The sequence below is a fragment of the Macrotis lagotis genome, chromosome X (assembly GCF_037893015.1).
Source record: "Macrotis lagotis isolate mMagLag1 chromosome X, bilby.v1.9.chrom.fasta, whole genome shotgun sequence".
Taxonomy (NCBI): domain Eukaryota; kingdom Metazoa; phylum Chordata; class Mammalia; order Peramelemorphia; family Peramelidae; genus Macrotis; species Macrotis lagotis.
The window spans coordinates 284,437,740-284,454,723 of record NC_133666.1 but is presented as its reverse complement, the minus strand read 5'-3'; the positions used below and the strand labels follow the sequence as shown (position 1 = coordinate 284,454,723).

At 33.4% G+C, this 16,984-nt stretch overlaps 1 protein-coding gene across 8 annotated transcripts in view; it reads right to left on the bottom strand.

Moving 5' to 3' along the window:
• The window catches only part of RICTOR (RPTOR independent companion of MTOR complex 2), a 138,122-nt gene that overhangs the window by 8,204 nt on the left and 112,934 nt on the right, over nucleotides 1–16,984 (bottom strand). For 5 of the 8 annotated variants that reach the window (XM_074206786.1, XM_074206788.1, XM_074206789.1 and 2 more), the window contains 6 exons: nucleotides 13,310–13,539; nucleotides 10,415–11,426; nucleotides 10,050–10,121; nucleotides 2,135–2,312; nucleotides 1,055–1,136; nucleotides 66–302 (listed from right to left, as the gene is read on the bottom strand). In XM_074206786.1, the coding sequence (XP_074062887.1) occupies nucleotides 66–302; nucleotides 1,055–1,136; nucleotides 2,135–2,312; nucleotides 10,050–10,121; nucleotides 10,415–11,426; nucleotides 13,310–13,539 (1,811 nt within the window). The remainder of the gene's footprint in view (nucleotides 1–65; nucleotides 303–1,054; nucleotides 1,137–2,134; nucleotides 2,313–10,049; nucleotides 10,122–10,414; nucleotides 11,427–13,309; nucleotides 13,540–16,984) is intronic. The other 3 variants (XM_074206787.1, XM_074206790.1, XM_074206791.1) reach the window with 3 other exon arrangements.

The window sequence follows — 16,984 nt, the reverse complement described above, 5'->3', positions numbered from 1 at the left end:
AATTTTTTTATGAGAGAAAAAGATTCTATTTTAGATGGTTCCTTAACCCGAATAGAAATACTAACCTGTGTGAGTATAAGTTGAGTCCACTTGGTTATTATGCTGGTAACCCAGAATCTGGATACAGACACAATAAAGACAATTATCGTCTGTGTGCTCCTGTAGTCCTGTGTCTTCTGTATTTTCTAAAAATTGGGAAGCATCTGAATGGCTTGTATTCATTATTTCTGTGAGACTAATCTGTTGTCGGAGCATTTGAAATGGGCTTTTTACAAGATCCCCAGTACCAGATGGAAGACCTACTTAGAGGCAAAAATAAAACACAATGAAAAAAATGATATGAGAACTGAAAGTATTTGTTCCAATCAAAATCTTTTTTTATAAGTACCTTTGATAAGTCAATTTTTTTGAGTATAGGAAAGAAGGAAAGAAAAACCAAAAAAGAAAATTATCTCTGTGCAATTATGAACATAATTTTAATGGGGGAAGGAGGGTTATGAAGAACAAGAGATAAAGATGTTCTAAAAATATAAGTAGTTATCATTTTAAAGTAACCCTAGTATTTAAGTTTTGTTGTTTGAATTTTGGATACAAATGAAAAAGTAGAAATATAAAATGGAATCAGAGACATCTATAATCATTATTATTAACCATAAGAACAAAAATGCTTAAGGAATAGTAACTTTCTATAGAAAAGATTTTACAATTTAAAAAATCATGACTACAAGTTAGATGAAATGGCAAGCACCAGAATAATTACACATTTAAGCTTTTCAAATTTAGTGTTTAAATTTTAGGTATTTCAAGCATTACCTTCTTATGAATGAAATTTTTTTCTTCAACAGGCAGAACATTTGCTTACAAAACACTCTAGGAGTTAAGAACTCCTTAATTTGAATTAAAGTGACATAAAAAGAGAATTTCCTAGAATTTTTAAAGTCTCATTCTTCAACAAAGGTTACAAAATAACATTTCTTAAAACAAGTAACTGCAAATTATGACAAAAATTATAACATTATAAAATGTTATGAACAGTATCAATAAAATTTATTACCTCCTGAATCAGGTAGTAATCTCACAACACGATCATCACATGGAGGTATAGTTTTCTTCTGAAAATAAGGAATATCCTTTACCTAAAATTTTGAAATAAGATCATGGGAACTGTCTCAAGAAAATAAAATGTCTCAAAACAAATTGAAAGTTGCTAAAAATACACACATCTACAAGTAAAAATTTAAAAGAACATTAAATTATTTATAATAGTAGCAGATCAAAATTGAAAGGGACCTCTAGGTCACGTGGTCCAACTAGTCCCTGAACAAAATTTCCCTCTGGCTATCAAGTCTCTAGCTGAATAACTGTTTAATTCCCTAAGCAGATTATTCCAGTCTAGAAGAGATCTAATGGGCAAGATTATTGTATTAGAGTTGTAAAGCATTTCAGAGAACACCAAGTCCAATTTCCTCACTTTGCAGATGTATAACCTGAGCTCCAAAGGGGCTGAAGAACCTAAGTGCACGTAGATAGTAAGGTGCAGATCCAAAATACAATCTGGGTTCTCTCATTTCTAAAAGCCATGCTCTTCCCAGGGAGCCATTCTGTTTCCACTATTCAGAAAGCTGGCTGAAGTAACAACAACATTCTACAATTCTGACTACTTAGAAAAAAAATAAGGCCTGATTTATACTGAGGCACTCAGTAAAGATAATGCTTCGCAGAACTTGTGAATTCCTTAATCCAATATTAGTCAAAGAGGCATCAGGAACTTCTGGATGTCCTAACAGGATAGATGCTAACAAAAATACAATCCCCCAAAACTCTCCAAAATATAAAGAACTTCTATCAGACTAAAAAGCAACAGGAATACAAAAAGTAGAACCTAAAGGGGACATGCTATTGAAGAAAAGGAATAAAGGAGATAAAAGTCTGAGAGGAGAGGGAAGAATAAATATCCTAGAGGCAAAGGGAAAATAGATTATTATATAGACAAAAAATTTACACCTGAAAAATTCTTTCATCACGTGGCTTAAAAATTAATTTGTAAAATTCAATATTCATTAGTTATTCATTTTATTTTGCAATTCTTAGAAATTTTTTTAATTCTTCAGAAAAAATACATTTATGAATGTACCTGGAATATTTCATTGATGTCCACAGGAAGAGCAAGTCCAATATAATCATCTGAGCTACCATATGTAGCATTGGATACCATGGACCTAACTGAGGAGGAGCGTTGCAGTGTATTTTGATTAATAGGACTTAATAGATCTTCTTTATCTAATGAAGCATAACTTAAAGCTTTCATGAACCTAAAATACCATGAAGAATAAAAAAACCATTGAATTAGTCTATGTCATCTTAATTACACAAAGGAATTTATACTTTTGCCCACCTTTAACAAAAAATATATTTAAAAAAATCCAAAAATCTATCTATCAGACTTGAGGTACTTGCTTTTACAAGACCATATATTTCTAAACCTCTATTTGATGGTTGACTTTTTATAGTGTTATTAATATTTATTAAATATCTCAATAAGCTATCTAAAATTGCTTTAAGTTAATATCAAAAGGTAGGTGGCTACATTTCCTGGCAAAAACATTTTTACAAATGCAGAAAACTAGGTAATCCTCAGTAGCCAAATACTACCTCAAACTCTAATCCTTGAAACAACTCAGAAGTCAGAATTGTAGTCTGGAGTCACACATCACTAGTACATGGAACAAGGCTACTTAAGGTGGTGTTTAGGGTCCCTGAGCCTAAGAACACGGCTATCATTAACTGTACAGAGCATAATATATTTATAAACAATAAAAACAATTATTCCATAATAGATAGTATTGTTATACTCAGCTAAAGGTTTGCAAAGTTTTGCAAACATTATTGCATTCTATTCTCACAACAACCTAGGAAAAGTTAAGTGTTATCATTACTGTTATTCTCATTTTACAGATAAAGTAATTGAAGCTGATTGAAAGGTTGAGTGATTTGCCCAGAGTCACACAATTACTAAGTGTTTCGTGTCTGGATTTCTCAAGTCTATCTGACTCTAGGTCCAGTGCTCTATCTACAACATTATCTAGCTGTCTCAAAAAAATTTTTTTTGCAAGGGTTAAGTGACTTGCCCACGGTCTCACAGCTAAGTAAATATTAAGTGTTTGAAGCTGGATTTGAACTTGGGTCCTCCTGACTCCAGGGTCAGTGCTCTATCCATTGTGTCACCTAGTTGACTGCTATCTCAAAATCTTTTTTTAAAGTTTTTTTTAGGTTTTTGCAAGGCAAACGGGGTTAAGGAGCTTGCCCAAGGCCACACAGCTAGGTAATTAGTAAGTGTCTGAGACCGGATTTGAACTCAGGTCCTCCTAATTCAGGGCCGGTGCTCTATCTACTGCACCACGTAGCTGCCCCTATCTCAGAATCTTTTAACGTTAACTATTCTCTCATAAAATTTCTAGCAGAAGTCAACCAAAATTATTCATTCTTTATAAGACCTAGGCCACCAAGAAACATTACATTCAATTAAAAATTCAATTCAATAAACATACATTAACAACCAACTATGTGAAAGGCATCTGTAACAAGTTCTAGGAATAAATGGACCAACTTTATAAACAGTCCTTATCCTCAGGGAGCTTACAATCTAAGACATCTGAAAAGACATATCTAAGTGAAGGTGTTCAGCATATCAAAAGACAAAAGTTCAAACCTCAGAGTTCATCCATCTAATTCAACTTACATCCAAACAATAATTTTCTTGACCATTTACACATAAGTGATCTCAGCTGCACCAACCAATGGACAGAAAGCAAAATTCAAGCAATGCTTATTTTTTTGTGTAAGGGACTCAAATCCCTAATGCTAACTTTAGTTTGCAAAATCATTATAGCTCCTATTTTACAGCACTTTGCAGTGTTCAAAACACAAATCATTATTTCTTCATAACAGCTCCGTGAAAAAAGGTGTTATCCCAATTTTACTAATGAGAAACAGAGGTTGAGAGAGCTAACATGAATTGAGCAAAATCTCCCATTTAGTAAACAGCAGAACTAAGACTTAAACCTAGCTCTTCTGGCTTCTGGAAAGGAAAAGTTACTTTCTCTTTCTCCATCTATCTTCTAGTTTACTTCTTACTAGAATACTTAAAAAGATTAATGATTTCAACTAAAAGGATATTTCCTGCACTTGTCGTACCTGCCAACTTCTCAAAATGAGTTGGAATAACCAAAAATTGTATCACCTTATAGTCAATATTCTATCACTTATATAGGCTAGTAAACAGTCAACAGTCAAACTTGTTGGGGTCTGAATTTATGATCTACTGGTACAGTTGTCTTTAAGAATACAATATCATTTCCATGCCACAAAGAAACAAAATTTCATTTTATCTATCAATGCAGACTAAAATCCCTTCAAGCCTTAGTAAAAAAGCAATAGAGGCAAAGGAAGGTCCAAACAAGGTGTTCTGGGGATATATACTTTTAGCTGAGTGAATCCAGGATGGCTATATAAATGAACTGATACCTGAGGTAAGCCTTCAAGGAAAGCGAAAGGCCAAGAGGAGGACAAAGTACATTTAAGGCATGGGGCTCTGGACTTACACACACACACACACACACACACAGACAAAACTGGAAAAGTAGGTAGGAGGTGCTAATTAGTGGAGGACTTTCAGAGTTAAGCAAAGGATTTCATTCCTCCCCTCCACACCCACCCCCAAAATTAGCAGTTTACTGAACATTTAGAAAAGAGTGGGGAAGATAGCTAAGAGTTGGCAAAGCTTCATTAAAAAGAAATCTTAGATTCCAGCTTATTAAACTAGAACAGGGAAATGCAGTAGGTATAATACTTATGTTTTTATAAAGTATTTGATAAAAGTATTGCATCTTATTTTTGTAGGAAAGATAGGAATATATGATCCAGATAACATTAAAATGGGAAGACCTAGAACTGAATGGCTTAGATTTAACAAGTAGTCAAGGGAGAGAAGTGAGATTGGGGGGAAATTGTAAAATTAAAAAATAAAAAATGTAATTAGGAAATATTTAACAAAAAATAAAAATACAATAAAAAATGGTCAATAAGAAACCAACAAGAATGTCTTCTTGTACTCTGTGCAGTGCTTGTTATACTGTGTAATGATTACTGTTAAGTATTATTTAGATAAAGGTATAATTAACATGTTTATCAAATTGGCAGGTGATGTAAAGCAGAGAGAAATTACACAACTCATGTGAGAATCAATAATCAAATATTTTGATAGGTTACATCTATCTAGTGAGATGAATTTTAATAAGTATAACTGTGAAGTCTTATATTTGGGTTCAAAAGATTAAACTTATTAAATATATGGGGGGTATGTGGCTGGTTAGCAATTAGCTGGGGAAAAAAGTGGAAGGTTCTAGGAGATCTATAAGCTTATTTGTAAGTCAAATATATAACAACCAAAAAAAAAGATAAACTACATTGAGAGACATAGTGGTGAGGACTAAGGACTCAAAATTCTACAATACTACTGAGGTTCATTCATTTTAGGAAAAACACTGATAACCTGCAAAGTATACAAAGTAGAGTAACCCAAGATGATAATAGCCATTCGTGAAATTCAGTTATAGAAACAAGGAATGTCTGATGTAGAGAAGGGAAAAGCAGTGGGTGCTGAGGATGAGAAGAAAATTTAATTGTTTATAAGTATCTAAACAAACAAGAAAAATTATATAATATGGAAAGACTAGGGCTTTGTTTGTTTAGGTACTTGGGCCTAGCAGACAAAACAATGAACAAAGGACAGAAGCTACAAAGAAGTAAATTTAGGTTTGCTGGTAAGGAAAACTTTTTAACAATTAGAAATTCTAAGAAACAAAATGAATCAGGTGTCTTAGAAGCTACTGAGTTTCTGCTCATTTGATCTTCAAACAAAGGTGGAATCATATGGTTACTATGGGTAGAGTGGACTCTTGTTCAGGTATGGGTTGTTCAGGTATATAGTCTCTGAAATTCCTCAAACTCTGAGATTTTTGATACCCATGTATCCCTTCCCTTAGTCTATTGCACTTTGAGTGATCCACCCTTAGTTATGCTGGCCTCTATATGCTTAAAGATGTTCACTTCTAGAATGAGTTTAGTTAACATTTTTTTTCCTCATTAAGATCTACTCAGTTCCCCTAACTAAACGCAATAACTTCCTCTTAAAGTTTCTCATATTATTCTGTTCTATGCATCACGTTGAAATTAAAAATATGGTTAATTGTATACACATTTCTTCCTTTGACTAAACTGTAAGGTTTATTTTTTATATTTAATATACTTGTTAAACAATACAAGAACTAAATAAACTTTCTCATATATTTATACTTAAATACATGAATTTCAATATTTAAAATTCCATTACTTTTCTATTACTACATCTAAGCATCCAGAAAATTTTTTTCTTTTCCTTTGATAACAATGTAGCATGTATTGTTTTTTCTGATTTTTGCTTTTTCATCCTGCCTACTTAAATATTTCTTTCCAGATTTTGTTATAATCACTCTACTTGAAAATCTAAATTCCATTATATCGTAACCATTTTCCTAATGTTTAATATAAAGGCTACTTCTAATTTTTTGAAAACACAAATATCACTGCAATGAAAATATTTTATGGAATTATAGGGATATAGGATAGAATTCTTTTTGTAACTTTTATAGTACACTGACAAACTCCTTTCCAAAAAGCGCTATTTTTCCCAATTCTACCACAATATCATATGTGTTGTTCTGATGTTTTTAATTATCTATGCCAATATAATGGACCAGAACTGTTTTACTTTGTATCTCTCAGTATTACAGATGGAACTTTTTTTTCCCAAAAATTAATAATCTGGAAACATCTCATTTATCCTTACAACAAACCTAGAAAAAAAGGAGCTATTATTTCCATTTTACAGATGATGTAACTGAGGCAAGCCCAGGTCACATAGCAAGTTAAGTATCCAAGACTGGATTTGAACTTGGGTCTTCCTGACTCTAGGTTCAGCACATTAGGCACTATGCCACCTAGCTGACAAGCCTGACAATTTGTATTTCATCTTTAGTAATCTGTATATTCATATCCCTTCCTCATTTACCTATAAGGGAACAAAAATATCTGCAGATTTTTAATAGTTCATATACTTTAGATACCAAGATTTATCTGCCATACTTATAAAATTTTTAGTTTATTTTCATTTGCCTTTATGTTACATTGATTTCTGATGTTAAAATACTGTTTCAGGGGGAGGCTAGAAGGCGCAGTGGATAGAGTACCGGTCTTGGACTCAGGAGTACCTGAGTTCAAATCTGGCCTCAGACAAGCCACTTAACCCCACTGACTTGCAAATAATAATAATGATGATGATGATGATGATAATAATAATAATAATGCTTCATACTTGCTACTGATCATATTTAAATTTTTCTCCACTTAATATTTTGTTTTTTCCAAGTACATAATAAAAATATTTTCAATGATTTGGTTTATTTTAAATTAAAATTAATTTGAATAATTATTTCAAAAATATATTGTTTGTCGTAGTACTAATAATTTTTAAAAGTTTATCTTGTACTTATAAATCTGGGAAACTCATTACATTTGTTTATGTTATCTTTCCCAAGTTTAAAATAAGTATTGTATTCCTTAAGAGAAAGGAAAAGGAAAAAAGGTCAGTTTTCAATTTAGTTAAGACAAGGTTTAACCTTCACAAATGACAGAGTGGCCAATTAACAATTCAAAAGTTTTTTAACTTTTGAGTGCCCCCATGCAACTCTTAAACATCCTAAGTTAGAGATCTATGTGTATTAAAATCACAAATCTGGACTTCCTCCTCCTCCTTCCCTAACAATATAGATATCTCATAAAAAAATGTACTACCAGTAGAGTATCATTACAGCCCTTATTTTTGAGTTGAGAAAACTGTGGAAAATAGAGGTTAAGTGACTTACCCAAGGTGACCCAGCTAATAATTATCTGAAGACAGATTTAAACTTAAGTGCTGAGTCCACGCCTAACACTATATTCTACGTGCCATAAAGCTGCCTCTTTCTCTACATGTAGCATTACTTCTTCTGAGAAAGTATTAAAGTATTCATTTTGAAATTGTCTGGGTAGGGATAGCTAGGTGGCACAGTGACTAGAGCACTGGCCCTCAAATCCAGTCTCAGATACTTAATAATTACCTAGCTATGTGACCATGGGCAAGTCACTTAACCCCACCAATCTGTTAAAAAAAAAAAAGATTAAATTGTCTAGGTCAAGTGTCTATCTCTCCTTTTCACTACAACTTTGTTCCTTTTTCCAGTATTTTTAGCTACAAGTTTAATTCATTTAATTAAATTTAGAATTTCCTATCCTCTTACTGATGTCCAGATATTTGATGCCTGCTCTAGCTCTAATAACTACTTTGGCTATATGCCAAAGATTATATCATCTTTTAAATATTTTTATTATCTTTCTGATTAATCAACCCTTGTTTAATAATATTTCTTATACCTTTATTCATATTAATATTTATTACTTTTGGGGGAGCAGGAGGGGAAGGACAATTTGGGTCTCCTTATTTCACCCAAGCTAAAGTACAACAGTCACTCATGACCCTAATACAACTAATGATTGGTATGGGAGCTTTGATCCTGGATCTGTACTGGATTTACTTACTAAATTGACTTTACCCTTATTGCACAGGTTCCAATTAGAGTGGTGTACTACAACACCCTATCACTATTCATTTATTTTGCAAGGCAATTTTTTTTGCAACTTAACAACTGTTAAGTGTCTGAGGCCGGATTTGAACTCAGGCACTCCTGACTCCAGGGCCAGTATTCTATATATATTGTACCACCTAGCTGGCCCCACTACTCATTTTTAAGAATGTAAATGCCCAGAATTCCAAAGTCATTTTTGTGAGATAAGATAAAAGATCTACAGTGAAATGCTCTCTTATTTATGCAAAATTATTTAATTAATGGATTTTGTGCCATCAATTTGGGCTGCCCAAATTCTTTTTCATATAACTCCCAGTACTTATAAGTTCTCAATAAGCAAGACTTAATTTAAGTTCTAGATGGCTGAGGTACTACTATATAAATACCAGATATACCTACTATAAATCATATTTGAACAGTGCTTTATGGCTAACAAAATATTTCACCTCCCTAAAAGGTATAATTAGCCCTATTTTATAGAAGATAACTTCTCACAATCATATAGTTAATTGAGCCAAGAAACAAGATCTTTTAACTGTGCAGTCTTTCTACTTTGTGATATTGAAGTTATGGGGCTGGACTTACTGGAAAAGAATTGCTTGTTATTAGAGGTGGAAGTTTTTTTTTAATTGGAAATTTGATTATCAGAATGAAATACTTTTCTGTAAAAATATAACACTATATAGAAAAGGGATGTAAATACATTTGATTCACCAAATAAAAATCATGTAGAAATACTAGCCACAGTCCAAGATACCATGCTAAATTCAAAGGAATGTTTATTAAGCTATGTGCAGGTCACAGAGCTAGGTTCCAAGGATAAAAAGGTAAGAATAAAATAGTCTCAACTTTCAAGAATCTAACAGCCTAGGGGCAGGAATACGTTATACAAATAGATATGCATAATACAAGGGAACAAAAGTGAATTGAGAAAAAATGTTCTAGAAATATTAAAGGAGACAAAGAAAACTAACAGCAAGGGGGGAATCAGTAAAGGTTCCAGAGAAAAAGTGACACCTCAGGTTTCACTTTGAAGAAAAGACAGAAAAGAGTGTGTGTGTGTGTGTGTGTGTGTGTGTGTGTGTGTGTGTGTGTGTGTGTAAAGGTCTAATTAAGACATTTCAGTTCATTTTAACTAACAACATAATTGCCAAGTATAATCAGAACCCTGAATTTATTCTTAAGAAAAATATAATTCAAAGAGAGGGGGCAATTTCTTCAATTTTGTCTCTTCTAAATAGTTTTAGCTGCCTAAAACAAATGGAAATTACTGAAATTATTTTTTAAAAAAAAAAGAGGTCAACTTTTTGGGCCTTAAAATTGACCTACCTGAAAAGGTTGTTTGTTATTGTAGGTCTTAAGCTCCTGATTCCCCCGACATGCTTCTTTTTAAAATCGATCCTTGCAGAAGCGAGAAATAAATAAAAAAAAAACAAACTTGTGACTTGTGTGTCCTAGCAAAGCATGTATGTTTATTTTCAGGGCCTACAAGGAGTTTTTCTCCCCCCCTTGCAGCTGCAAGAATCAATTTCAAATTATATCAGACAATCAGGAGCTTATAACCTTCCACAGTAAATAATTAAAAACTGTCATTTATGAGGCCTAACTAGAGGATAAAACATTTCCAAAATATCCAACTATAGTTTAAACATCTTAACCTGAACTAAAACTGTGAATTAAAAATCTTTTCTTACCTGCTTGGTGTTAACCTTGAATCAAGGCTACCAGTCTTCATGGTAATGGTGTCAGTAAAAAGTACATCTTTTGCTGGAGATGCCAAAGCTTCAGAATGAGATAAAGATGGATGCATTCTTTGTTGTTGCAATCTTTTCAAGGTAGCATAACCAAAGGCATCTCTAGAACTTGTATAGCTAAAGTTATAATCTGCTAGACTTTTAATTGTAGCAACAGAGGGGGCTTTAAGGGACTGTGCTCTACGAGGAAGTGTATGAGAAGAACCTGGTGGCACCAGTGACACAGAGTTTGATTTTGAAAGAGGCAGATGGTTGGACTGTGGTGTTGAACAGTGGCTTGTTTTAACAGTTTTAGTACTTACCACTGTACTCAAGCTCCCACAGTCTGTGTCCATTGTTGCAGTGTCCACACCTACTGTTTCTCTTGAAGGACTTGAGCTCATTGAGCTTATACCACTTGTTGTAGTATCTGTATTGAAACTTTGGCTACGAATCTTCATATGTGAACTTGTAGAGTTGTCAACTACTAATCGTTCTCTGCTCGTGTTTTCCCTGTGATTTTCTGTACCAAGACTCTTTGTAAATTTTAGATCATTTTCTCCAATACTAGGTGTGCTACCAGAATCTTCACTTTGCTTGGTTCCAACAAAAGAAGTTTCTAATTTTAATGTTTTCTGAACTTTGGAAATGGGTGAGAAATCATCACTATGATTAAAGTCAATACTGGATGGTTCTGTAACTGTTCGGTTTCGTCTAATGCCAGATTTATTTTCAGATGTCAGCTTGCCTCCTTTTGGATCACTGCTACTACGATGTTTTTTATTAGGCAGAGTAAGGGAATTTAAGATGCGGTTCTTCATCAGTCTACTAGAGACAAAAAAGGGGAATGGATTTTTATCCTTTATGGGTCCAGTTCGATCATAAAATGTTTGCTCAGCATCCTCATTGATATCAAGAAAAAACGTACTAGTAGAACTGCTGCCAAATCGGTCATCCTCCATAATAAACATACCTAAAGCAAAAAGTTTCATTATTGTTAAATACATCTAAAAATTAAAAATATTAATACTGTAAATTTTTGTGAACATGACCTTAAAACAGGATATTTTATATTGTAAATTAATATTCATAGGGCATAAAACTATAAAATATACTAAAATTTATTAGAAAGCAATCCTTGAGCTTAAGTTTGAGGGAAAGTAGATATTTATATAGTTCCTTGAGATTCACAAAGGACTTTATGTACACTATCTCATTTCAGTAAGCCTCAAAAGTCAAGCCAAGGAAGTGGGTTATTACAGTAATCATCACTTCCACTTTCACAGATGAGCAAATTGAAAGTCAAAGAGGTTAAATAAATTGTGCATTATAACAAAGTTAACAATTGCCAGAAATAGAATTTGAACCAGGCATATTATCTACTGCCTCTGAATTCAGAACTCTTTCCACAATACCTAGAATGACTATGCCAATGAATGGTAAGAGATTTTTATGTTATAATGAAGTCCTACTGGCACTGAAAGCCAGTGTGCCTCATGGAGAATTCACAACAGTTAGTAATGCTTCTGTATATCAGTAACATCACAGTGAGATGATATGACACTGGGGGAAGGGCAGATTAGTACAATATAAAACACATCACACACAAGAGTTAGACCTAGAACCAGATATTCCTGATCCTGTGCTCAGAGAGCACATGGATCACAACCAGAAGAGAAGACTGATGATGGAAGGATCTGTGCTGTGTATGAATCTTTAGTAGATTTATAGGTGCACTGTAAATTTAAAACTAGTGCCAATGAGGAATTTGTAGTTAAATTGTAGTTTGTGAAAAAAAGAAGTGAGCTTTATTTCTCGTTAACTACTTTTTACTCCTCAGAGCTAAGGCAACTGTCATGTATAGTTTAATTATCTAAACAGCAGTAGGAAATAATGCGGGGGGGGGGCAATAAAAAGCAATATGATAAAAGCAGAAGTTAAAAAGGGATTCAAGGCAAATCCATATTACATCCTACAGTGCTTCACCCATTAAAACCAGAGCAGAGGCAATGGCAACCAAAAAAAAAAAAAAAAGATCTGAGAAGGGATGAGACAACAATTGATGCTAAATTTCTAGTGTTCAGGCAGAGTCCTTAAAGAGCCTCATCCCCCTGACAATCAAGATTCAGCAATTATAACCCTTGAAGCTGTAATGGTTTGGAACACGTAGGTAGATTTTAACATGGACATTGGATAAAGACTTGTGGAAGGAACACTTTTCTAATGCACAAACAATCCCTGACAAGCAGGCAACTTAAAGAATCCATTAATTGTCATTCTCTAGGCTTATGTTCTCAAAGTTTGAATGAATGTGCTTCACTCAACTGGGAAGTGTTATTACAAAATTCTGGAGAAATTTTCATGTAGGAAGAAGCTATTCTCAGAGTAATGAGAAAATGCCTGATTAGATAGTGTGTGTGTGTGTGTGTGTGTGCACGCGCGCACACACACACACACACACACACACACACTGTATAGAGCAGCAGTTCTTTTTGAGGCATGAACTCCTATGACTATCTGGGTAAGCTTATAGACATTTTCTCAGAATAATATTTTTAATAGATTAAAAATATACAAAGAATTCAAAGGAAACCAATCACACTGATATACAGATATTAAAAATGTTTTTTAGATTAATGGACTATCCATTTTAAAAATACAAACCAACCCTGTCTGCATTAAGGAGATATGAATCTTTAATAGGATGTTGTTTCTAAATAATAAATTCTATGTCCTAGAAAGACCCCACTCTGCCTTTAAAAAAATTCTTTCATGATTAAGAACTCATATTGTTTGAAATTTTGCATGCAAATATTAATTTTAAACGTTGTTTAATTGAACAGAAATGATGCTTACTTGATGGTGCAGATTCACTTTCACTATTATGTCTAGAGCTGGTAGACTCAGAATTTAGACTTAGAGTGCTTGGGATAGAAGAAAGTTCATTGCAGAGTTGCTCCATGTCATCTGGAACTACTGGCCATGGTTGCTTGCGACTATGTCTCACAGCATCCCAATTGTGATATTTTAGGATATCACATCCTTGTTTAGTTTTGGCTATCAGACCAAGCACGTAGAGACAGGTGCTATATGGATTATGATACAAAAACATGGAATTTTTTTTTAGAACCAACCATTTAAATTAAATATTTTTTCACAAATAAATGATTACTCTATATCATCTTAAGAAACCATTAGACATAGAAGTCCTGTGAAGAAAAGTCATATTCAACTATATTTGAGAGTTCCTTGAAACTTTAACTAGATGTAAGAACTGATCCTATGTCTCTTCTTCTAGTTTTGCTTATGTGATCAGAAGAGGGAGGGGGAAATGGCTTCATGAAGCACTGTATCCTTGGGGTGCATGTTTGCAAGCATGCGTGTGTGTGTGTGTGTGTGTGTGTGTGTGTGTGTGTGCGTGCGCGTGCACGTGTGTGTGTGCACCCTGGGATTTCATAGGTCAGGCACTGAAAGCTACTGTAGTTCTAGGATCAAAGTTAACAATGTATGCAAATGTATAAGAAAATAAACTACTGAAAAATTAAATGACCAATAAATGATACTTGGTTCTATCTAAATTCCCAGTGTCCAGTCAGAAAAACAAGTCCAAGAACTAAAAGGATGTGAAAGAAATCTCTTTCTACATTTTGAGTCTGTTGCTTTCTTATGCCTCTCTTCTGCTTTCCCTTTCAACAAGCTATGTCCCACTACCCCTTCTAGAAGAAGGGCAAGAAGCATTCCAATACTCTTTTTTTAGTCTTTTGGATTTTTTTAAGGTTTTTGCAAGGCAAATGGGGTTAAGTGGCTTGCCCGAGGCCACATAGCTAGGTAATTATTAAGTGTCTTATTAAGAGGCCGGATTTGAACTCAAGTATTCCTGACTCCAGGGCCGGTGCTCTATCCCCTGCGCCACCTAGCCACCCTCCAAATACTCTTAACTGTTTATCCTGCATCATTTATGAGATAACAAGGACTTAAATGTTTGTATCACAAGTATTGGAATTCCACCTGCCTATTATGTAAGGTTACGCAATTCTTATACCAAAAATACATTGGAAATATAATTTCATAAAATTTCATAAAGAAAATTTATACTTAAACTACTTAATCAATACACAAGTAGATGTATTTTATAAAATATAAAAACAGATCTAATGAAAATGGTTGATATGAAAAATAAGACAAAAAATCATTATCACTAAATAAGACATTTCATTTGTCATAAAAACACAAAAATTTTTTACTTTAGAAATACCCATATACATGTAAGTTATTTAAACTGTATATATATGGGTATCACATACCTATAGGATTACAATAATAAAATTTAAAGCATTTCTTAGAACAGTTTATTATATTTAAGCATGAGGCATTAACAACAAATTTTTAAAATCTTGTACAACTCTCTTAAAACATAGAAACTAGGGGCAACTAGGTGGTATAGTGAATAAAGCACCAGCCTTGGAGTCTGGAGTACCTGGGTTCAAATCCGGTCTCAGACACTTAATAATTACCTAGCTGTGTCGCCTCGGGCAAGCCACTTAACCCCATTTGCCTTGCAAAAACCTAAAAAAACCCCAAAAAAACAAAAACATAGAAACTAGATTTAAAAAACTACTGACAGATTAGAATTCAGAGTTACTAAAGTCTGTATTTGAAGTTAGTTATTATAATAAGCTATTCTTTAGAAAGATGATGTAAGTAATGTCTAGTGAGTGAGACCTATACCTGATTATTTAAGTAGTGATGAAAGCTTACAATGAGTTATCCGAATCTCTCATCTGCTTACTAAGATTACTATATAGATGATGCTACAAAACAGATTTTTGGGAGAAGTGTAACTGGTCTGGATCAGTTTATAATTTAACAAACATTAAGTGCTTAATTATTAAGTGTAGAGAAGGCACTGCTATATAATGGGGATAGGATAACAACAACAAATGACAACCTAAGAAGTTTATGATCCCTAGACAAAGAGCACCAGGAAAGTCTGAGGGAAGCAAAGAATATTTATAGTATATTTGTAAATCTGTGTGCCAAGGGAGGGAAGATATCAGGAAAGGCTTCTAGACAGCAATGGCACCAAAGTTGAGTCTTAAAAAAAGAAAAAACTTCAAAGGCAGAGCTATGGAGAGAATATATTCAAAATATGGAGACAAATGAGCAAATGCAGGAGATGGCATGTAAAGTTTGGGGTAGTAGTTTCAAATATTTTGAATCATACACTAGTATTACTTTTTAAATAGACTGTTCATGTATCCACAGTATATGAATATTTAATTTTATATCTCTATTATACACACTACATCTATTATAAAATGAACACAAATGACAATTTAAAAGAATGAGAAAAATAAATCATATTTTAGAAATACATTTTATTTCTTCCCAAGTGCCAATAGTCCTCATACATACAATCTAATTTGAAAATAATTGGTCTAGAGAACAGATAATAGTTCTGTTTGGCTGGAATGACAAATATATAAAGTGAAGTGAAATAAGGCAGGAAAGGTAGACTGGAGTCATATTGTAGACTTTTAAATAACGAGCCAAGAAGTTTGTATTTTATTCTAGAGGCAGTAAGTATTCACTGAATCACTACTGAGCATGTTGGTGATTTTAGTTCTTTTATTGAATAAGCATTTACTGAGCATCCATTGTGGGTGGGGCACTATTCTAACTTCTCATTTCCCTAAAGAAACAGGGAAGTGGGATGTGGAGGTGGGGAGGAGGAATTGGAGGAAAGAAAAATAGGGAAGGGACAGCACACAACATATACATAGATAAATGAATACAAGATGCACACACAAATACACAGAGAATTTAAAGTCAGGAGGAGGGAAGGATACTAACTAGGGGAACCAGGAGAAGTAAGTAAGAAAGAAGTATATTCTAAGCATGAGTAAAACTTATACAAAAAGCATGGAGATTAAAGATGGACTATCCTGTAAGTAGAAGTGCAGGGTGGATAGACAATATGACTGAACCACAGAACATGAAAAGGCAAATAATAAATAACAAAAATGAGATATTTGAGACAGGAAGACTTATTAGAAAGATAATGAAATACTGTAGGTGAAAAATAATGAGAGCCTGAAATATGTAGAAATGGGATTTAATTATATAGAACTAGTAAAAATAGAACTGACAATGATTTGATATGAGGTATGAGGAAGAAGAGAAGATAATTACTAGGTTGTAAACAATGCTAACTAGACAGACTAAAAGGCCTCAATAGAAATATGTTCAAATCTGTACCTTGGAAAGATTTTTTTTGTAATTGTGTAAATATTGAATTGGACTGGGAAGAGATCAGTATAGTATCAAATTTGTGATTTCTCTTCAGCAAATTTCTTTAATCCTCTGAGGATGATTTGCTAAGATGTACTAGAAATCAAGAAATAGAAGTATTGATCCCTGACAAGTCTATTCCCTGTGAAACTGGATGTTTTCTAAGTAAATTCTAGTAAAGACTAGATGTTTTCTAAGTAAATTCATAATCTAAACTGTAGTCTGATTATCACAAAGATC